The sequence below is a fragment of the Trichosurus vulpecula genome, chromosome 5 (genome assembly GCF_011100635.1).
Source record: "Trichosurus vulpecula isolate mTriVul1 chromosome 5, mTriVul1.pri, whole genome shotgun sequence".
NCBI lineage: Eukaryota > Metazoa > Chordata > Mammalia > Diprotodontia > Phalangeridae > Trichosurus > Trichosurus vulpecula.
In genome coordinates this window covers 206,162,377-206,185,347 of record NC_050577.1, presented here as the reverse complement: position 1 = coordinate 206,185,347, position 22,971 = coordinate 206,162,377, and the positions used below count along the sequence as shown (strand labels likewise).

Sequence of the window (22,971 nt, the reverse complement as noted above, 5' to 3'; positions counted from 1 at the left end):
GGGCTACCAGGGAAAAGGAAAAACGGGGCGCTCGCCGTATCTGGAGGAGCAGCTGACCGGAACCGGAAGCTGAGCTTGTAGAGTGAAGAGAAACCGGAGCGCCGGGCCTCCACGGCTATTTCATCTTCTGCTGTACTCTGAGGCTGCCAGATCAGTGTAGGGGTAGCTGCTGTCACCATGGCTCTCAGCGACGCCGACGTCCAAAAGCAGGTACGGGGCCCACACTCTCGAACCCGCGTCAGTTTTCTGAGGTTGACGGACCGGGAGATGTTGGGTCGGATAAGTGGTTCTCCTAACGCTAGGGAGACCGGGAGCCTCGTAGCCTCCGTGGCCTTCCCCCCTGAGCGCCCTGGGGTCGTGTTGTCCAGGGGAGGGCGACGTGGGGAAGGTCACCCACTGCAGTAATTCCCCCACCTCCAGTGACCTCTTAGCTCCGATCCTGTCCCGGGATCTGAGTCTTTGGGACCGAGGATGACTGTCTCCTGACGGCCTCTAGGCCCCTTTTCCGTGCGCGGCTCCGTTGGGACATTGCTTAGTAGGGGGCAGAGGGAGGGAAAGGGGTGTTAGAAATTCGCCTCGCTCATCTCGGGTTGGGTTTTTTAGGGGCTTTAAATGTGATTCTGCGATATTTACCGTGTTTCCCGACAGAGCAGCCCTAAAGTATTCCGCCATAGCCTACACGTAATTTGCAAGAAAAAGGAAGTATGGGGGGAAGAGCACTAGATTGGGAGTCAGGAGACCCGGGCTCTATTTTTATCTCTGCCTCTGATCTTGGGCAAGACACTAACTATTCGAGGTCTTTTTTTCCTTTTCAGTAAGATTGGTTTAGATCGAAGAAGAGTCTTATCATTTATATAATCGGTTTGCTTTGTAATCTTACGTATTTTATTTTATGGCTTTAAAAACAGTCTGAGAAAAGATTAAGGATGATCTTCGAGGTCCCTTCTATCCATAACATTCTCTGATTCAATTAAAACCTACCTTGTGAGTTCAAAAACAGCACTTTAAAATATTTGCATTTTCTTTACCACTGTCTGTATCATTTCTTGATTTCTTATGGAGAATCTTTTCAAAGAAAGAAGAATGATTACACTTATAAGTAATTTCCATTTGAATACTTAGCAGTGAAGAGTTAAATACCCTTGCCGAAAGGGTTTTTACAGACAAGGAAACTAAGATCATATTAGCAGGTAAATGGTAGAAACCAATTTAGAGAGAAGCCCCTGAATTGACATATTTTGAGGTAGTTGGAAGATTATCTGACTCATATTCACAGACTGGTGAATATGCTGGGTGAGGAATGGGATGAAACCACATTAGAATATAGAATTTTTTTCTCTCAGGCTTGGAAATGACACTCACTATATATTATTTACTAATTTGATTGTTACTCCACTAAGAGGGAGAGCAATCTTTTTAAGCTTTAACTGCTGCCGAGTTCTAATTAAAATTTAGTTTAGAAAAACTTATAGGAAATCTTGTATTGGTATGCATTGCAAATGAATAGTAGCTTCTTGAAGTAAAGTAACCAAGGGAATGTGTTTTCTTAATTCCTCAAGGGAACCAAAAGTTTGAATCTTTAATTAATTAAACCTATGACTTGAAGGCTGTTCTCCCCTCTTCCCCCATGCCTCTAGAAGTCTCCCTAGTTAAAGTAGATTTGCTCCCAGTATGATCCAAAGAATCAATTTTTTCCTATTTGTTTCTGCTAAGTGACAGGTGTCAAAATGTATAGGTATTTGGGTACAAAAGAATCTAGTCAGTTGTCTATAAACTTAACTGCTTTGTTAGTTGGGGGGCAAGGGGGAGGGAATAAGCAATTATGTAGTGCCTATTGTGTGCCAGGCTAAGTGCTAAATACTTTAAAAATGTTGTTTCGTTTGATTTTATATAATTCAGCCAACATTGATGATTTATTGGATGTTAAATTTATATTTTATTGTGTAATACTTTTTTGAGTAATTTTTTAAAGATTGCTAAAACATTTTGTTGTTAAAATATAAGGAATTCTATTTTGTATATTTTCTTTAGGGAACCTCTTTTGCTTAGCAAAATGTCTGTTGTCTAAGTTTATTCTACAGTGAATTTGCATTTGTGGGAATTTGAGGGAAGAGGATTGTTATCTTTCTGAGAGCCAGAATCTTCTGCTTTGAGGCGAAACCTTTTCTTTCCCACAAATCTCTGAGGTAGAACACATTGTCCTCTTTGACAGTCCACTGGACTCTTTTAAGAGATCTGCACTGATCTAGTCAGAACTAGTTGCTTCCTCCCTCTGGAGTAACAAAAGGCAGATAATGCAGGTTTGAGCGAGGGGACAATATTATGTTAAACAAGGCTTCTGTAGCATTTATAAATACCTACTTTTCTTTTTGCTGTTTTAGTTAAAGTAATTTAAAACCTCAGGAACTAGCAGACCAAACAAGTTGCTTCAAATTGAATAGCACCAATCATATCCTCTGTGTCTCTGAGGTCCCTCATACAATCACTGTATTTTTCCACAAGTATAATAAACTTAAGAGTAATGATATTGTGATCCAGAACATTCTAAGACTTGGAACTTGAAGTCTATTGTTCATGTGTAAGGTACAAAAGTTTCATGATTATCTGTGTAGATTTTTATAGGTGTTTTTAGATATATGAAAAACCTGCTTTTGAAGATACCAGTTTAATAAGACATAGCATCCCTTGGGTAGTATTCCTGATTTACTTCACTATGCAGAAATGTTATAATATTCAGATGGTCAAAATATGTTCATAATGTATTATTTGTAGAGCATTATTAAAAAGTAAGTAGTGTCAGGGGCAGCTAGGTGGCGCAATGAATAGAGCACCGGCCCTGGAGTCAGGAGGACCTGAGTTCAAATCCAGCCTGAGACACTTGACATGTACTAGCTGGGTGACCTTGGGTAAGTCACTTAACCCTAATTGCCTGGCCCTCCCCCCTCCAAAAAAAGAAGTAGCATTACACTACTTCCAGAGTTAAATCCACAAAGGTTCCCAGGCTACCTTGTACTTCTACAAAGCATTTATTTTATGGGACATAATGATCTAGAAAAAAAAAAAAGGAGTTGGTAGATAATTTCTTTTTAATTTTCAATTCACCAGTTACTGTTTTTAGGCCCAATTGTTATCAATAAATTTGATTAAATAGGTTAGCCTAGAGTCTCATCCAAGACTGTAGAGAATTGTTGAGAGGTGCATACTTTAAAGTATTTCTAGAGCCAGAAGGAAATCAAATTTTTTCTTCTTACAGATCAAACACATGATGGCTTTCATTGAACAGGAAGCAAATGAGAAGGCCGAAGAAATAGATGCAAAGGTAAGATTAATGATCTTTAGCGAAGTATTAGTACATTTGTAATTCTTTATATGACTAGTTGATTTAGGGGAAATAAGCATTTATCCTGTTAGTGTCAGTGAAATTCAGAAATCAACTTCCTAGAAATTCTCAGTTGCAAATGCTCTGATAAGGCCATCAGAGAAGAGTAATTTTCCTATGGAAACTTGGAATTTAGACATTGAATGCCTTTGAACAGACTATAGCCTATTATCCTAGGGCCAGGAAAAAAAATGGTCTTTGTATACAGAAAACAGTTTTGTAAGCACTGTCATTTTTTTTCCTCACAAATTAATTTAGGCTATGAGGAACACCTCAGGATTCCTTTAATGGAAATAAGATAGATGTAGATTTTTCACTTCTGAAAACCAGAAGTGTACAGCCATGCTTGCAGTATGAATATTTTGTTTCTATTTCAATATAATTAGTTTCCTTGTTAATCCTATGAAACTTTTTGAAATTATTTTTTCCAGGTCAAACAATATTATAAATATGAATAATGCATAAAAGTTCCATGTGGAAAGTATGCAAATAAAATGATGAAAATGAGGCACCTGATAAATACTGTATAATTAGTAGCATAAAAGACAGCCTTTCCTTTTCTTCTTTAAACAAGAAATTTCTGAAACTAAATTGCCATGATAAGGTCTCATTAAAAAGCAAAACAACACGCCACCCCTCCAATCTCCCTGCCAGCAAAAAAAAATATTCTGAGGCAGGGTCCATAGGTTTCGCCAGCTTGCCTAAGGAGTCCATAACACAGAAAAAAGGTTAAGAGCCCCTGCTTTAATAACTAGCAAGTACTTACAAAGTGCCAAATGCTTTGCCAAGCTGAGGTTACAAAGAAAAAGCAAAAAAGAGTCTGCCCTCAACATACATAAATCAAAACATAAAATGAATATATAATAGATGGATGCTAAGAGGGAATGTCACTAGCAGCTGGGGTGATCAGGAAAGTCCTCCTGGAGGAGATGGCCCTTCAGCTGAACCTAAAAGGAAGCCATGGATTCTAAGAGTCACATGTTGAGAAACATCAGGTAAGCCAGCATGGCTAGATAGGAGAGTTTTTGGAAGGGAATAGCACATATGAAGATTGGAAAAGTAGAAAGGGGCTAGGTTATAAAGAGCTTTAAATGCCAAACAAAGGGCTTTATATTTATTTGATCCTGGAGGTAGGAAGAAGCAACTGAAGTTTCTTTGGTGGGGGAGAATGGCATCTTCATATCTACACTTCAGAAAAGTCACTTTAACATCTAGGTGGAGGATGGATTGAAGAGGGGGAATATTTGAGGTAGGGCATTTAATTAGAAGACTGTTATAGCTGAAGTGAGAGCTGTTGAGAGCCTGCACTAGAGTGAATAGAGAGAATGGCACATGTTCAAGAGAAGTTAGTTATGAAAGTAGAAAGATTTGGCAGTGGATTGTGGGGTGAGTACAAGCAAAAATTTAAGGATGATACCTAACAATATAATTGGGAGGTTCAAACCACTGGAGGATTTTGGGGGGAAATCTCACTTTTGGACATTTTTGAGTCTGACATGTATAGGAGACACTCAGTTTGAAATGTCCTACTAGATGTTGGTGATGCAAGATTGGAACCATAGGGAAAAACTGGACTGGATAAATAGAATAGATCTGGTAATTGTGTGCATAGGGATGAAACAATGGGAAGTGATAAGATTATCCAGTGAGAAAACACTGAAAGAAAAGAGGGGACTGAGCCTTGTTTAAACATACTATGTGCTAGCCACTTACTAAATTCCTTACCAGTTTATCTCATTTGGTCTTCACAGTAACCATGTGAGGTAGGTATCATTATTATCCCCATTTTACTATCGAGACACTAACCTTTAGTGAACTTTCTGGATGACATTGAGGAAAAGAAAAGGAATGGAAAAGGGAAGTAGAGAGCAGTGTCAAAACCTTAGGCCACAGAAAGTATCTAGGAGTTGAGGGTGGTTTGTAGTGTCAAATACTACAGAGGATAGGAGTTAAGAATAGGTCATTCTGTGTGTCCGTTAAGAGATCAGTGGTTTGGAGAGTGCAGTTTCAGTTGAAGTCAGAAGCCAGAGTTTAGAAGAGAGTTTGAAAAGACACAGTAGAGGCACTGATAATAGATATGCTTTTTCAAGTACTTTAGTTGAGAAGAGGAGGAAAGATAAATGGTTAACTGGTGGTGTTTTGAAGAGGGGGAAGATAGTAGGTGTATTGGAAGAAAGTGAAGATAAGAATAATAGATGAAGAAATAGAGATGCTGGTGGAGGCATTTGGCTAGAAAAGACAAGAAGGAATCAAAGGTACATTTTGGTGCATTGGCCTTGGCTTTAATTATTTAAAGTTAACTTCCCAATTTTTTTTTGTGCTCAGGGAATTCCTCTAGTGAATTCCATCTGTAATTTTGGTAAATTAGCCTTATAATGTTTCCTGGCACACTGAGCTTAGATGTCACATCTAGTATGTGTCAGAGGCAGGACATAAACCCACATCTTCCCAACTCCAAGGCTGTCCCAGCATACAGATACAGCCTTAAAGTTGGCCGTGTTGGCTTTTATAGACATAGGAAAAAGAAAATCACTCTATAACTTTCTGACACATTTGACTAACTCAACAGTACGAGATTTTTTTGTTGTGTGATCGTGTTTTGATGATCACAAATGCTGCGGCCTTTTACTGATGATTACTATACTGTAATTACTGTACTATATTCGTTTCTTTTTGGCCCGTTATCTATCTGATGTTCTTCAGATATTGAAATCTTAGCATTATCTGTAACATCTTCATCTACCATGATGGGAAAGGAGATAAGCTGTTAAGTTGTTTTTTTTTCTGTTTGTTTGATTTTTTTCAGAATATGAAGACTTAGCTATTTTTAAATACTAAACTGTTTTAATTATAAATTTTAGCTCATTTTTTCAAATCCCTAATTTTATTTGTTAATCATGGACTACTGATATACAGAATAGGAGGAAAAGTCAGAATTTTATGTCCTTATATGAGAAAAGTAAGTTTAAATACAGAATTTTAACATTTACTTTTCTTGAAAAAAATTTATCATCTCTGGAGACAATGTTTTTCTGCCTCATTTGCATACAAATTCTTGGATCAAATATTTTTAGTTTCTCAAGGCCAGTTAATCTTTGTTTTTAGTAATAACTGACATTTATATATCATCTTAAAAGTTTGCAAAGCACTTGACATATTTTTCATTTGATCTTCATAATTTTATAAGGTAAATGCTTATAAGTATTGTCTCCATTTTACAGATGTAGAAACTAAGGTTCATAGGTTAACCAGTAAAGATAAAAGCAGGATTTGAACCCCAGTATTGCCTAACTCCAAGTTCAGTGTTTCTTCCTACATCAAACTGCCTTTCCTGTATGTATTTGAGAATTATCTGTCTCTCATTTTCCAGATATTAAAGCTAAAAAAGCAAATTCTGATAATGAGATGAGGCAGAGTAAATTTCAGGTTTTCCTCATTGAATGACATAGTTATGACAAAACACATGTCACACAGGAGTTTGGACAAGTTTGCTGCTATATTGGAACCTTTTTTGGTCAGTAATTAGTGCCTCTTATCTGAATGTAAATTGGTTCCATGTAGGCAGAAGAAGAGTTCAACATTGAGAAGGGTCGTCTTGTGCAAACACAGAGACTGAAGATAATGGAATATTATGAGAAGAAGGAGAAACAAATTGAGCAGCAGAAGAAAATGTAAGTAGCTTCTACTTCCTGGTCTTTCGAGTAAACTTTTCCACTTTTGAGTAAAGAGCTTTAGTAATGGCACTCACTGAAATCATTGGGTACAACATAGGTAAATATTACCTCCAGTAAAGAAAAGCATTTGCACTTTGTCCAGAATGTATAGCAACTTCTGCTGCTGTTGTTAAAAGCACTCTGTACTGACTCTTATGTTTCCATGCAACTTCCAGTCAGATGTCCAACTTGATGAACCAGGCAAGATTGAAAGTCCTCAGAGCCAGAGACGACCTCATCTCAGTGAGTATCTAGCCCCTGTGGTATTTTTTCCAGTGTACTTTGCTTTGATAGGGATTGAATTGACCCAGTTGACTCCATTAAATGGTTGATGATTTGATTTTTAAACAGATAGAATGTCAAAAAATGTTTAGGTCAAATATAAGTAACTTGGCAAAAGAATTTCTATAATTGCTACTCGAATTATAGAGAACAGCTCTCAAATTAGAATCCTTTATTGCTGGCTTGCAGACCGGTTCTTAAATTGGATAATTCATCTTTTATGCTGCTGAGCTCAGAGAATGGGAAGAATTTTATGACTAATTCAGTTTGTCTAATGGAACAGAAATACAAAATGTTCGTAGCTCCAAGTAGCTAATAATTTATGTCTTAAACAATTTTTAGCCTTCTGTGAATAATGGTAGTTTCCCCCTAGAATTGATTGACTCAACTAGTTCATTAACTATTTTAAAGAATACTAATCCTTTTTGATCATAATTCGTGTAGTTAGTTACAACATTCTCCAGTAACACAAAAAGTGTAACTTTATTGCAGGTGCCATTTACAAAATTCAAAGCATTATGGGTTTGTGAATTTATTACAAATGAAGAATTGTCTAAGATGTGTCAAGAGATAACTAGCAGAAATGGTCAGCCATGCAGCAAGTGTGGGGAATAACATGGATAGCCTACATACTTCATTGATACCCATTGGTGTCTAAGTCAAGAGACATAGAGAAAGGCCCCTAAGCACGTTGGGAGGAAATGGACAAGAATATTACAAGACAGAATGGCCTGGGTGGTTTGCACTTTTCACAACATTGGAGGGAGTGCTCACAGATCTAGAAAGTATCAGAGAAGTTTATGATGTAAATGCCATAACATTGTTTAGTGTTAGTGCCAAGAGTTTTACCACATTCATATAGTTATGATCAAATACTAGTTTTTGTAATTTGGAACATCTAGTTTATTTCTTTGTTCTATTTATTGAAAACAATCCTTTTAGAAGTGGAAAATGCTGAAAAATATCTTCTAATTTATTATAGAAATACTTCCATAATATATCCTTTGATAACTTAATAGTTTTAGATGGTAGAGTTTGTATGTATCCACACACATATATGCATATATATGTATGTTATATATCATATATACATATAAATCAAGAACCTTTTTTCAGTAGATTCAATTGATTATGAACATGCAGCTCTAAGAAGACAGGCAAGGTATCAACAACCATATGTAAAAATGTTCCCAGTTACTAATGAAACATACAAATTGGAATATACCTCAAAAGTCATTAAATTGTGCATAGCCTTTGACCCAGCAATGCCACTACTTGTCACTTACCTTAAAGAAGAAAAGGGAAAGTGTGTTGTGTGGATGTATGTGTGTATTCCAACAACAATCACCAGTGGGCCTATCCCTCCCAAGATTAGCCATTCCCATCTTTTGTCCTAAGTACTTACTATGTGTCAAGCACTGTGTTAATTGATAAAAATATAAAGAAAACCAAAAGACAGTTCCTGCTGTCCAGGTCAAAGGTCAACTCAAGGTCTAATAGTGGAAACAAAATACAAACAACTATGTGCAAATAAGATACATAGATGGTAAATAGGAGATAATCAACAGGGGGAGGGTGTGAGAATTGAGGGGGAAATGGGAAAGGCTTCTTTTAGAAGATGGGGTTTTAGCTGGTTCTTGAAGGAAGCCAGGAGGAAGGGATGAGGAGGGAGCAGTGAACTGGCAATAAAGTGAGTACCCTGTCAATTGGGGGATGACTCAGCAAGTTATATATGTGAATGTAGTGGAATATTATTGTGTGGTAAGAAATGGGGGCGGCTAGGTGGCACAGTGAGTAGAGCACCAGCCCTGGAGTCAGGAGGACCTGAGTTCAAATGCGGCCTCAGACACTTGACACACTTACTAGCTGTGTGACCTTGGGAGTGTCACTTAACCCCAGTTGCCCTGCTTTCCCCCTCCAAAAAAAAAAAGAAATGACGAAAAGGATGGTGATTAACTGATGAAGAATGAAATGAACATAACCTCAAGAACAATGTATAAAATAAAGAAGAATAACTAAAAAGGATGTAAGAATTTGGATCAGTTCAGTAGCCAGCCTCTATTCTAAAGGATGAAACACATTCCGCATTTCTTGACAATGAGATAATGGACTATAGGTGCAAAACAGTATACTCTCAGATGTAATGAGTTCATGAGGTTGTTTTGCTTGACTGTACTTGAGGGGAGAGATTTGTGAGGCAAAGGAGTGGGTAGTAATTATGATGATGCCAAAAAACCAAACAAATGTCAGTGAGGCCTTAAATACACAGAAGAAAGTAGAAGGAAGTTCAAAATGGAACTCAAGACAATCTGGACAGTGTTGGGACTATTGTCTTAAATTTAAAATATGTCTTTAAAAATTATATACTTTTGGGGCAGCTAGATGACTCAGTGAGTAGAGCACCGGCCCTGGAGTCAGAAGGACCTGAGTTCAAATCCGTCCTCAGACACTTGACACATTTACTAGCTGTGTGACCTTGGGCAAGTAACTTAACCCCAATTGCCCTGCCAAAACCAAACAAAAAAAATTATATACTTTTGTGTGCCGAAATAGTAGCTTTGGTTTTTTTTAATGGTATTTTATTTTTTCCCAATTACATGTAAAAACAATTTCTAACTTTCTTTTTTTTTTTAATTTTGAGTTCCAAATTTTCTCCCTTCTCTCACTGAACGTAAAAATTTTAAATAGGTTATATGTGTGCAGTCACGTAAAACATATCCGTATTTGTCGTGTTGTGAAAGAAGAAACAAATCAAAAGGAAAGTCCCAAAAAAGATAAAGGAAGTGAAAACAGTATTCTTCAATCTGCATTCAGACTCCATCAGTTCTTTTTCTGGATGTGGATTGCATTTTCCATCATGAGACCTTTGGAATTGTCTTGGGAAAATATACTTTAAAAAAATAGCAAGATGTATGTAATAGAAACTCATTGATTTATATGCAAACCTCATTTCCCATTCTCTGTATATGGAAATGTTTGTGTTTGTCATTGTTGAGTTCTTAATTAAAAAAAAAAAGGATAGTGTCCAGAAATAAAGGAAGTAGTAGTCTTTTTGTCCTCCACCTTGAACATTTGGCATATTGTGCTCAGTTCAGGTTGCCATGTGTTAGGAAGTAAATTAATATACTGGAGATCATATAGAGATTCCATGCTTTGTGAGGATGTCAGTAGAACTGGGGGGAAGGGGAAGGGAGACCTGAGGAAGGAGAAGCCTTTGGGGGAGGGGAGATAAGGCAGGGGAGATGGCTTTATGAAGCACTGTTATTTGGAAGAGTGGGTATACTTGTTCTACTTGCTCCTGGAGGGTAAAACTAAGAGCAGTGTTGAAGAGATAAAATTATGCTTTATGAGGAAGTCTTATGTATGATCAGAGCTCTCCCAAAGTGGAATAAACTGCTGTGGGACATATTCAATTCAGCAAGCATTTATTAAATTGCTATGTGCAAAGCGCTGTCTTAATTGCTTGAAATACAAAGATAAAAAGGAAAAATCATCTTTTAAGCAGCTTACTTCCTACTGTGAGGATACAAAGAAGTAAACAAATAAATACAAGAAAATTTGAGAAGAGAATTGTAGGAAGGTTATTGTAGGATGTGGCAAGAAGCTAGGGGATTCTTTGAAGTAAGGGAGAAGGCAGAGTGCATTCTAAGCATTCATGATAGTTCGTACAAAGGCAAGGCAGTGACAGGTAAGATGTCAAATCTGGTTAACAGCAAGTAGGCAGTTTGGGTGGAATGTGAGAAGAGTTATATGGAACCGATATGGGAATATTCATTGTAGCCTGATTAAGAAGGGCTTTAAATGCCAAACTGAGGAATTTGTATTTTTATCTTAGAGACAATTAGGGATCCACTGAAGATTCTTGTTCAGAACAGTAGAATTGTGGTCATTTGGCAACTGGTTAACTATGGAGAATGAGGAAGAAGGAAGAGTTTAGGTTTCTGAGGTTAAAAAATTGAGTAACTTTCAGGATGGCTTTGTTGTTTTCAGTTGTGTTCTACTCTTCAGGACTCCATTTGGGGTTTTCTTGGCAAAGATATGGGAGTAGTTTGCCATTTCCTTCTCCAAGTTCATTTCACAGATAAGGAAACTGAGGCAGAAAAAGTTAAGTGACTTGCCCAGGCTCATACAGCTAGTAAGTAAGTGTCTGAGGCTGAATTTGAACTCAAGGAAATGAGTCTGCTTGATTCCAAGCCCAGCACTTTATCTACTGTGTCACCTCTGCCCCATAAAGACCTCACGAAAAATATAGAAAGCAGAAATACTAAAGCCTTCATTTCTTTAGGGAAGAAAATTATATTCAATAAAGGGCCCTTAAAGAAAAAAAAAAAGAAATTGGGGACTGAAGAGACTAAATATAACCTTAAGAACTATATAGAAGCAATAGAAAATTTTATCAAATTATATGACAATGAGACGATATATTAGATTTATGCAGCTAAAGCATTTTTTAGAAGAAAATGTATATCTAAAGTATTTTATCAACAAAGGGGAAAGAAAAAATGAATTGGATATGAAATTTAAAAAAAACCTTGAATAATGTCAAAAAATCCTCAACTGAGTAACGAAGTAAAAAATCTGAAAGTTAAAGAGTTTAATAAAACTGAAAGCAAAAAGTCCATTGAACTGATAAATCTAGAATCTATTGGTTGGGAGTTTTTTTGGGGGGGGGATAATAAAAAGAAGAAAGTCAAATTTTTCATATCAAAAAAGAGAACTTACAGTTGAAACAGGAAAAACAGTTGAAGAGGAAATAATCAGAAATGATTTTGCCCTACTGTCAAAGCTGATAACTTAGAGAAAATGGTACTAACAAAAATATAACATTCAACAAAAGAAGAAATATACTATTTAAATAAGCCAGAAGAAATTGAATAAGCCATAAATGAACTCCTGAAGAAGAAAATCAGGAACAGATGGATTTATAAATGAGTATCAAACATTCAAAGAACAAAAATTTGATTCCAATATTATATAAGCTGTTTACAGTAATAAGAAAATAAGGCTTACCTCCATTCTCTTTCTATGATGTAAATATGGTCTTGCTACCAAAGGAAGGAAGAGACAAAGCAAAGAAAAGAAACCATACACCAGCATTCCCAAAGAATATTTGATGCAGAAATTTTCAGATAAAATATTAGTAAGTAAACTATGACAACATATTAGAAAAATTGTTCACTGTGACCAAATTTGATTTACACTAAGGCTGCTCTGCCCAGTTGGTTCAATATAAGGAAGACTATAACAAATAATTTTTTTAAAAAACATGCAATTATACCAAAGGATAGGGAAAAGGATTTTGATAAAATTCGCCATTGATTTCTCGAACTCATATAAATAAAAAGACCTTTTCTTACTATAGTAAATAATATTTATCTAAATCTAAGAACAAACATGTAATAGAATAAAATTAGAGGCCTTTCCAGTAAGTATTCTCATCACTACTAATTAACGTAGTGCTAGAAATGCTAGATTTGGCAACAAAACAAGAAAAATAAATTGAGGGAATAAGCATAGGCAAAGAAGAAAATAAATTGAGATGATCTACTTAAAAGAACTCTAGAATCAACTAAAAATGAAGTAATTTTTAGCTACTTTGTAAGATACGAGATAAATCCACATAAAATATTGGCATTCCTATATATAATGAAGAAAACCAGCAGGAATAGCTAGAAGGAGAAATTCCATTTAAAATAACAACCTATAAAATGTTTGGGACTGTATCTACCAAGATTCATTCAGGTAGTATTTGAATTTTACTATAAAATACTCACTGCAGAATTAAAGACAGACCTATATAATTGGGGAAATAGTAATTCCTCATATGTAGGTCAGGCCAGTATAATAAAAATAACAATAGTACCTAAATTCACAAAAGAATATTTCGCAGAGCCAGGAAAAAAATAAAATTCACACGGAAGAACAAAAGACTAAGAATCTCAAGGTTAATAATAAGAGCTGTGGGTATGAAGTTAATCAGTACCAGATGTCTACAAAGCAGTAATTATTAAAATGATTTGATACTGTTTCTAAAAAGAGGTGATTAGTGAACAGTTTAGGTATATGACATACAGAATCAAACAAACACAATAGCATAGTGTTTGATAATCCTGAAAATTATAGTTACTCGGGGAACAACTGCTGGACAAGCAGTCTAGCATAAATTAGGTTTAGACCAACAGTTTATCCCATACCAAGATAAGCTCTAAAATGGATACAGAAACAAATCAGAGGAATAAGGAAGACTTTACCTTTTAGATTTTTTAGATACAGGAAGACCATAATAAAATGAACAGAGTTTTCAAAGAAAGAAATCCAAGCTATAAATAATCATGAAAAAATACTGTCCCTAATAATTATAAAAATCCAAATTAAAGCAACTTTTAAGAATCCACCTCATAACTACTTATGACACTGGCAAAGATGACAAAAGAGGAAAATGACAAATGTTTTAAGGGCTATGGGGAAAAAAAAGGGTACACTGGTTTACTGTTGGTGGAGCTGTGAATTGGTCCAGCCAATTTGGAGCTATGACCCAGAAAGTTAACAAACTTTATCTATACTCTTTGACCCAGGTATAACCCTACTAAGCCAATGAAAATATTTATAGCAACTTGTTTTGTGGTAGTGAAAAATTGAAAAATGAAGAGGGTGACTAAACGAATCATGACATATGTATATAATGGATTGTTATTGTGCCATTATAAATGACAAAATGAATAATTTTAATGGAAACTGGGAAGACCTTTTTGAATTGATTAAAAGTAAAGAGAGTTGAAGTAAGAACAATTTATGCAATGAGGCAGTGGTGGGAGGAAGAAATTTTTTTAAAAGTTATTAAAAAATGAAAATAAACTATTCTTTAAAAGAGGATTGGCAATTGTTATTGAGTTGTTTCAGTCATGTGCAATTCTCCATTACCCCATTTGGGGTTTTCTTGGCAAAGATACTGGAGTGGTTTTCCATTTCCTTCTCCAGCTCATTCTACAGATGAGGAAACCAGTAAATAGGGTTAAATGACTGGTCCAGACTCACACAGTTATTAAGTGTCCAAGGCCGGATTTGAACTTAAGTTCTTCTGATCCAAGGGCCAGAGCTCCATCCGCTGTGTCACCTAGCTGCCTAATCTTCAGGCATAAGGAGTATTTTTCAGGATTTGAAAATTACTTTTCCCCTTTCCTTTATTCTTTCTTTTCAGGACTTATTAAGTGAAGCAAAACAGAGACTCTCCAAGGTAGTGAAAGATACAACCAGGTATCAGGTGCTTTTGGATGGTCTGGTCCTTCAGGTAATTTTGCACACTATATAATATGGTTAGAGGCCCCACCCTTTCTAATAACCATTTCCTAGAACTTTTTACTAAGTACTACCTTCTTTAGTATTGGAACTTATTAATCATGAAATCATTTCATTTCCATTAACTTTCTTTTAATAAAGCTCCCCTTTAATTGATTCTACTCTCTTTTCCTTGTCTAGTATGGAAATCTGTGCTATCTAGCCTAATAAAATGGTCCTGATGGCATTTTTCTACAAATTTATCCTAAATAATTCAAGTAAAGTTTGTTTGGAACACTCAAGTTCTAACTTCCAGTTTGTATCACAGACCCTTACTATAAATGTTGATTTTTGGCAGTTTGACCAAAGAATCTATGTATTTATTCGTTGTCTGATACTATTATGTAATTATCTTAATTACAGTATCTCATGATATCTTAATTACAGTAAGACTTATTCCTTATTGTCTGTAGCCAATAAAGAACAAAAACTGGATTTTGTTTTAACCTGACACTCTTATCTGCATTTTTATGGTACCAAATAAAATCATTAACTTCACTTTTATTATTTATGTAAATACTGTTATCTTTTGGAAACTTATGATTATCTTTTTTTCTAAGCTATATGAAATAAGTGCTAGGAAAAGTTTTCTCTGCTTTTGCTGTCTTAAGATTTTATTTTGTATTTTCTGCCAGTTCTACCTATTCTTATCTTGCACAGGGTTTATACCAATTGCTGGAGCCACGAATGATTGTCCGTTGCAAGAAAGAGGATCTCCCTCTGGTCAAGGTAAAGAACATGTTTATAAGAGAAGAAAACTTCCATTCTTTAAGAGGGAATTGTTGGGACTTCTGGCTACCTTGAATCAGGGGAGTTGAAACATGGCATGTAGACAGTATTTGTTATTTACTATCATCTCTGGGGAAAACAATGAATTTTTTCATAAGAGCATCCAATTATTATCATTGACTGAACCTCTAAGAAGGGTTTAATTTATCAGTGGGATTGAGTCAGTCTGTTACAAAAAAATATGAAATTCAAGAAATCTATATGTAAGAGGGCTCACTCATGCAAATCAGTTAAACATATAAAGGTTTATTGGCAGAACATATTCTCTATTAACTGTTTTGGTGCACTGCAGTGGAGTGGTCCTAAAAATCTAACTGCAAATTGATCTCCCACCCTTTAGTACCTTTTTTCCCCCAGAAAGTAGATGACTTATAAATATAATTAATAACTGAAATTTCAGATACAAAAGTAGAATGATAAAATCTCTGACACCTCCAGCCTAGTACAGTGTTCACTTAATTCTCAAAGAAAATGGAGAGATTGCTGGAACAGGGGATGTTCTCACTGTGCTTCTGACACTTTATTGGATCTTTGATGTGTAATGACAGCATTTATTAAGCACTGTACAATCACAATGAACATTCACATATGTTTTCTTATTTGTGTATACTGCAAAGTTGCTGCCAAACCCTTTAATCACTATTGTCTTTTGTTTTCTAGGCTGCAGTGCAAAAAGCAATCCCTATGTATAAGATTGCGACTACAAAGGATGTTGATGTCCAAGTTGATCAGGAGGCATACTTGCCAGACGAAATGTAAGCAGCAGTATTATTGCTTTAATATCTAGCTTCCAAAGATGAGTCCTTTTGCTTAACATTTATTATGGTATAATTTCTCCAAGGCACTTGGAGCTGCAACTCACATTAAAAACCCCATAGTAGAATTGAACAGTGAGCTTACAACTAACACTTTTATAAGGCTCTGGTTTTTCTTTGTATGCTTTTTCATATTGCTCTCCCTTGTTCATTACTTGAGAGATGTCCCAAAAGCCAGCTTCCAAGTGTCATATGTGCTCCAGACACAGCTCCAAGCAGAGGTAGAAATCAAGTAGCTACTATATGCTAAATGCTGTGTGCACTAGGTTTTAGAAGGAACTAAAAAAAGAAAGAAATAACATATTGTCTGCCCTTGAGCAGTATATCATAAAAGAAATTCAGGTTACTGTGGTGGCTCTTTTTGCCAGCAAGCAGTTGGAATAGACCACAAGATGTGCCTTTGTAGTATAGGATGCTGACATGGCAAGGACAGTTTTGGGGGGTGTGGTCAGCATTGTGATCCCCAATGCTATAAAGCAGGTCTTGGGGACTTAAACTCCTTCCACATTCTTTGCTAGAACTATCTCTGCGATTACAGTTGAGAGCCCTTCATTGTACAGGATGGAGCAACAGTAAAAAATAGAGAAGATACATCCTTCATTCCCAGGGAACTAGGTCTAAGCAGAGAGACCAAATACAGATGAAATAAGTAACTAGATGATGATTACAAGACAATAGATAAACATTTTAAAGATAATCAGATTAAATTCCATTAAAACATAATTATTACAAAATAAATGCTTATAAAACAAGAATTTCCATGTCCCAGCTGATGTTTGATACTAAAGAATTTTTGTGCACCAAAAGAATTTTTTCCCTTGGGTTTCCTTATAACAAGACTTGACCTCCAGGCTATGTAGGGAGGTGCTGAGGTCTTGAGGGCTTGGGAGTGATCATAGTGGAATGTTGGGGGAGGAAGTGGATTTTAAGCCAGGACTCATTGTTCCATTGCAGTAGAGCCACTAGGGCCCTCCCTTTTCTGCTTGCTTGGCAATGAACGACACTGTTTTCACTGGATCAGGTGTTACATTATCAATTGAAATATTTCCTGTACTGTAGTTTTATACCCATTGTGTGCTTTTTTGCACTAATTTTTTATTATATTATTATTTGTTGCTTGGAGGAGCAGGGTTCTCTTAAACTGTTGGTATTTTATGCCCAAATACTGCCTTGTCAAGGATATTCTTTGTACCTCTTGAATCTGAAAATTATTACTATTTTTTGCAGAGCTGGAGGTGTTGAGATTTATAATGGGGATCGTAAAATAAAGGTTTCTAATACCCTAGAAAGTAGACTGGATCTTATAGCCCAACAGGTGAGTAGAAGTAGTCATCGACGTTCACTTTCCCTATTTACCAAATACAAGCTTTGGTTGGGAGGGGTAGAGAGAACAAATGTCCTTGGCTTGTCTGAAAATGAAGATGGTTTTGTCACTTTGTTTCTAGAAAAGGTCAGTATAGAGGGGTCTCTCGTGATCAGTGACCTTGAAGAGAACATTTATCAGGCACTAGGTCCCATGTACTGAGGTTATACTTCACATAAAAGAGGATTTGAGTCAAAGAAAGAACTCTTTTGAGCTCTGTTTATGCATAGTATTTTGCTATGTGTAGCAAATACTAATCAAAGTCCTCTTCTAGGAATGAAAGGAAATAAAGTAAATATCCCTGTAAGAATGGCTGCTGCAATCATTCTATTAGGGAGTTTTGAGCAGTGCACTTCAGGGTGAGAGAAGGAGTTGTTTGAGAAGTATCTGTTTCCCAAAAATCAATTTTTTAAAAGTGACTGCAGGGCCAGAACATTCAGGCTTGAATGATCACCACAAAACCAGCTGGGGATACGTCTGTGCTCCTGAATACTCTGCAGTTTGCAGTAGTGGCAGGGACTTCTTCCTCATCCAGGAATGCAGGTTGGTCTCCAGTAAAATGCTTGCTAGAGTAATGCATTAGGGAGTAGCTCAAGATGACCAGATCAGTTCCATTCAACCTAATAGGTATTTGCAAAGCACTTACTGGGCAACATGTCTGAAAATATGGTCTCTCTTAGGAACTTTGAGATTAATTGTGTAACATAAGAGACACTGCCCAGGACTGCTCAGCATAGTGTGCCCTCATCAGAGAAGGTGTTGTGCTCTATGAGAAACGCAGAATTGAAGTAGCTCAAAAGAATCCACCCCAAATATGTGCCCAACTTGTGTTATTGCATTCCAAGCTCATTTTGGTCTGATCAGCCAGTCAAACTAATTGTAACTTGACTCTAACAGTGATATCATTTTTGTCCTCTTTGAGAACAAAGGACAACAACCAGCCATCCAACTAAACCTGGGAATTCAAAGATCAAAATGATACTGTCCCTACCCTCTAGGTGTTTAGATAAGGAAGATGAGTCTGGTATGAAGGATGGTTTGGGGAGGAGGGGTAGAACATAGGGGCAAAAAGGTTTATTGGGAGTCTATGGTAGTAGTCTAGGTGTGTGGTAAGAAGGGCAAGAAAATGAGTCTAATCCTTTGACAATTAAAGTGCTTCTCTAAGTTTCTCAGAAGGAGTTAATGGAGGCACCAACAATGTTGGAGATGTTTTATCATTTATACTTTTATTCCGCATATTAAACCTTCCTACACTTACAAGTATTTGTAGGATGATCCAGGCCTACAGTAGGAAAAATTCCTGGTAGGAGAGTAGTCCAAATTTTTCTAAAGAAGTCTTTCTAGTATTAATGGATACTTTATACACTTAGCTGAATTATGATGTGTGGAAGACTTATTAAATAAACAGTTTAGGGGGATGGGGTGACTGTCTTTGAAAATATCAATTTAAGAGTTGGAAAAAAACTTCCTTGGCTGTCTAGTTCAGCCACACTATTTGAAAAATGATCATCCAGCCTCTGATTGGAGACAGGGACCTTAACCATCACTACTCCAATTTTGTAGAGGTTTGTTAGGAAGTTTTCCCTAACATCAAGTAGATATGCCTCTTTGCCAATCATTTCCTCTGGTTCAGCCTGTCAACCTTCTTATTCCTTGAAGTTATGCCCTTCGGTTCAATACAAGATCTCATTAGCTTTTGTGCCTGTCACATCACACTCCTGATTCATATTGAACTTGCAGTCCGCTTAACCCCAAGATTGTTTCAGAAGATCTGCTATCTGTACATGCTTCCCCCATCAGTACCAAGCTGATAATGTTTACATGGAACCATTTAATCTGGCAATCCAGCCGCTTCCAAATCCATATGGTTATATTATCTAAACAGTATCTTTCCATCTTCTCTGCAAGAATAGGTTGAGATACTTTATCAAAAGTTTCGCTATACTCTAAGTAATCTATATTGACAGTATTCCTCTCATCTACTAGTTTTGTAATCCTTTCAAAAAGGGAAATGAGGTGAGTTTGGCATGACTTGTTTTTGAAGTAGTCATAACTGGCAAGAAGTTTGTGTTTTTTTCAGTTTCTTTTCAAATCTTTTTTAGGGTGGGGTAGGGGGAGTAACTTTCTGGCTTAGAAACAGTCATTTTCAGTAAGAATGATCTCAATATGGCAAGGACAACTTATAGGGCATGAGCCCTATAAGTATGCCTGCTCATTTTGGGAATTACAGTAACCAGAGAGTGGTAATATCCTTGGTATGGGGATAACTGGCCAAAGAATCCCCCAATCTTTTCTCATCTCCCCCCCTGCCCCCCAGTTACCCACACAAGGGCCATGGAATGAAGCCTTGCTTTTACTGGGCTGAGACATGAATTCTGGGGCTGGGGTGGGATAGCCTGTTCCTTCTAGGTGGCCCACAAGAAACCCAGGCCAGCTCTTTGTAATCACTGCCTCTTTTTCTAGATGTTTGCCTAACAAAATCAAGCTCAGGATATTTGTCCGTCTTCCAATTGTAGCACCTTCTCTATAGGACCCTGTGGTATAGCTGATAAGCCAGGTGACTTAGATTCAACCAGAGGAGCTCTCTCCTTCTTTAGCTTGGGGCAACTACCTGTTAGTCTTTTTTTTTTTTTGGTCATTTTCATTCTCTTTGATAGAAAAGAACAGAAACCAAGAATTGAGCAGCTTTTTTCCCCCTTTGTTTTCAGTTAGCAAGATCTCATTTGCCCCAAACAAAATAAGAGTTCTGACTCACCAAGTTTTGCATGCAAGAGATCTTTAATTTAAATCTTTGCATACTTGTCAGTCAAGGGCAGATTTTTATGTTCACCAGGTGTTACACCTCACCAGCTCCTTACAGGACCAACAAATTGGTTCAGATGGACAGGCTTTGGTTGTATTTAGGGTCTTTAGCTTGCAAATTCTGCCTTCCTATTCCTTTTTCTTCTGCTTAGTTCAAGCTTTTACCATCTCTTGCCTGAACTAATATAGTAGCTTCCTAATTGGTTTCCCTGTTCTCTACCTTCTCCAGTCCATTTCTCACAGCTGCCAAAGTGATATTCCTAAAACAAGTTTCACCGTGTCACTCTCATGGAAATTTCCAGTGGTTCCCCATTACCATAGGATGAAATGCAAACTCCAGCATTTAAAGCCCTTCAGATTATGCCTCTAACCTATCTTTTTAAGCTTATTATGCATAACTTCCTTTTATGCATACTTTCATCCATCCCCACAGCTGGAATGCATTCATTCATCTCCTTAGAATCGTCCTTCAGCTGAAGTGCCATTTTCTAAAAGAAGCTTTTCCTGATTTTTCTGAGCTGCATCTTCCTCTCCCAACCACTTAAAATTAACATAAATATTCCTTCTTCAGTTGATTTTGCAGATAAGGAAACTGAGGCAGCAAACAGGGTTAAGTGACTTGCCCCCAGGGTCATACAGTTAGTGAGTGTCTGAGGCCAGATTTGAATTCGCAAAGATAAGTCTAATTCTAAACCCATTGCTTTATCCATGGTGCCACCGAGCTGCCCCCTTTCCGACTAATACTACTTTGTATTTATATGTTAATATATTTTCCTCTCAGCATAATGTAAAGCCCTTAGGGGCATGGACTGTTTCATTTTTGTCTTTATATCCCCAGTGTAGCCTGGCACATTTGTCTGCCTGGCTTGTTCAGTTGTTTTGGTTGTGTCCAACTCTTTGAAAACCCATTGGGGTTTTCTTGGCAAAGATAATTGGAGTTCCCCAGCTCATTTTACAGATAAGGAAACAGGCAAACAGGGTTAGGTGACTTGCCCAGGGTCACACAGCTATTAAGTATCTGAGGCTAGATTTGAACTCACAAAGATGAGTCTTTCTGACTCTAGGCTGGACACTGTATTTACTGCACTACCTAGCTGCCCATCTGGCATATGGTAGGCACTGAAAAAAAAAAAGTAGTTACTGAATGTTGTATGAGTTAACCAACTGGAACTATTAAAAGGGGAGGAAAAACCTATTCTTTCTCTTTGCAGATGATGCCAGAAGTCCGTGGGGCCTTGTTTGGTGCTAATGCCAATAGGAAATTTTTGGACTAAGCCTCTGATGAGGTGGGATCCATTCCATCTGCTGTATTGATGAGTTATGTGTGTCTAAAATTGAAGAAACAACTATCAATATTCCTCCTTTCTGATGCTCTGACATTGTCCTGTGTTCTTCAGTGGAGTAACCTTTGTGTAGAATGCCATCAGCCTAAATGTTAACTTTGGGAGAGGATTTATGGACTTAAAACTGTCAAGAAGTAACCTAGTTCATCTAAAAGTGACTAAGTTCTGATCTACATTCTAGAGACAAGGGGATTACATAACAGTTGCATGGTTTTCACTGAGAATCCTTCTGTGATCTGCCTTAGATTGGAGTGAGCTGTGTATGTGAGGTATATCATAGCCTCTTTGTATTTTATTTCTGTAGGTTACTTTAATAATGCATATAGAGCATGCCTTCACTCCAGCATTAATAGTATTACCCGTTAACTATTTGGGCTTAGAGGCTTTCCTCAGTTATATCTGTGATTCAGAAACCCAAACTATGAATATGCTTTATTTATTAAAATAAAAGATAATGTGGATCAAACTACAATAATCTCTTATTCAGGACATTCTCAGATTTGAGGGATGAGGTGAAACGTTTAGGGTGTTCTCTAGGAAAGAATAGCTTTCTACCTACTTTGGAGCATTTAGTTCACAAGTTATTACATCTCCTGTTAACCTTTTTTTTTTTAAGTCTACCAGGTCTGTCTTACTCTCTGATCTTATATGCTATAGTAATATGGTACACATCCATTTAGGATTTTAAGACTTTTGGCAGGAAAATACTTTTATTGGTTTCGGCTAAAATTGTGAGTTACGGTGTATTTGCATTCAAGACCATGTTAGCACCATCCTCTACAATCTTTCTCCTACAGTAGTCTTGGGATGTGTGAGAAAGACCTGGCTTTTGTAGTCCTTTCTTTTGGGAAATGAAAACATTTGTATGCTCATTTTTTTTTTCTCATAGCAGACTTAGGGAATTCTGAACAATTATGACTAAAGCAAGGCTAAATGACTTCTCCAGGATCTCCCCATTGATGGTAGAACTTAAAATCCAATGCAGCGCTCATTTGTTGATAAAAAGTAATTAATGATATAAAGAAACTGGTAACAATTCTTTGTTCATTGCTTGTTTTAATGTTTATTTTGTTTGTTTATATAAGACACAAGGATTGTTGGCTTTAAAAAAAAAAAAGACAGCCAGTATTCACTGTTGCTTTTAGTTCTC

General features: G+C 36.7%; 1 protein-coding gene across 1 annotated transcript; it reads left to right on the top strand.

Moving 5' to 3' along the window:
* ATP6V1E1 (ATPase H+ transporting V1 subunit E1) lies at window positions 1–22,857 on the top strand. The gene is made up of 9 exons (XM_036759989.1): window positions 1–210; window positions 3,254–3,319; window positions 6,941–7,050; window positions 7,269–7,335; window positions 14,573–14,662; window positions 15,370–15,438; window positions 16,159–16,253; window positions 17,541–17,628; window positions 21,690–22,857. The coding sequence occupies exons 1-9, from the start codon at window positions 178–180 to the stop codon at window positions 21,750–21,752; spliced, it is 681 nt and encodes a 226-aa protein (XP_036615884.1). The 5' UTR covers window positions 1–177; the 3' UTR covers window positions 21,753–22,857.
* The last annotated feature ends 114 nt before the right edge of the window (window positions 22,858–22,971 follow it).

Excerpts from the sequence above, each read along its gene's own strand:
- ATP6V1E1 (XM_036759989.1), top strand. The coding sequence starts at position 178 with ATGGCTCTCAGCGACGCCGACGTCCAAAAGCAG. Across the intron at positions 7,336-14,572 it reads CCAGAGACGACCTCATCTCA|GACTTATTAAGTGAAGCAAA; the intron begins GTGAGTATCTAG and ends CTTTCTTTTCAG. Across the intron at positions 16,254-17,540 it reads GCATACTTGCCAGACGAAAT|AGCTGGAGGTGTTGAGATTT; the intron begins GTAAGCAGCAGT and ends TATTTTTTGCAG.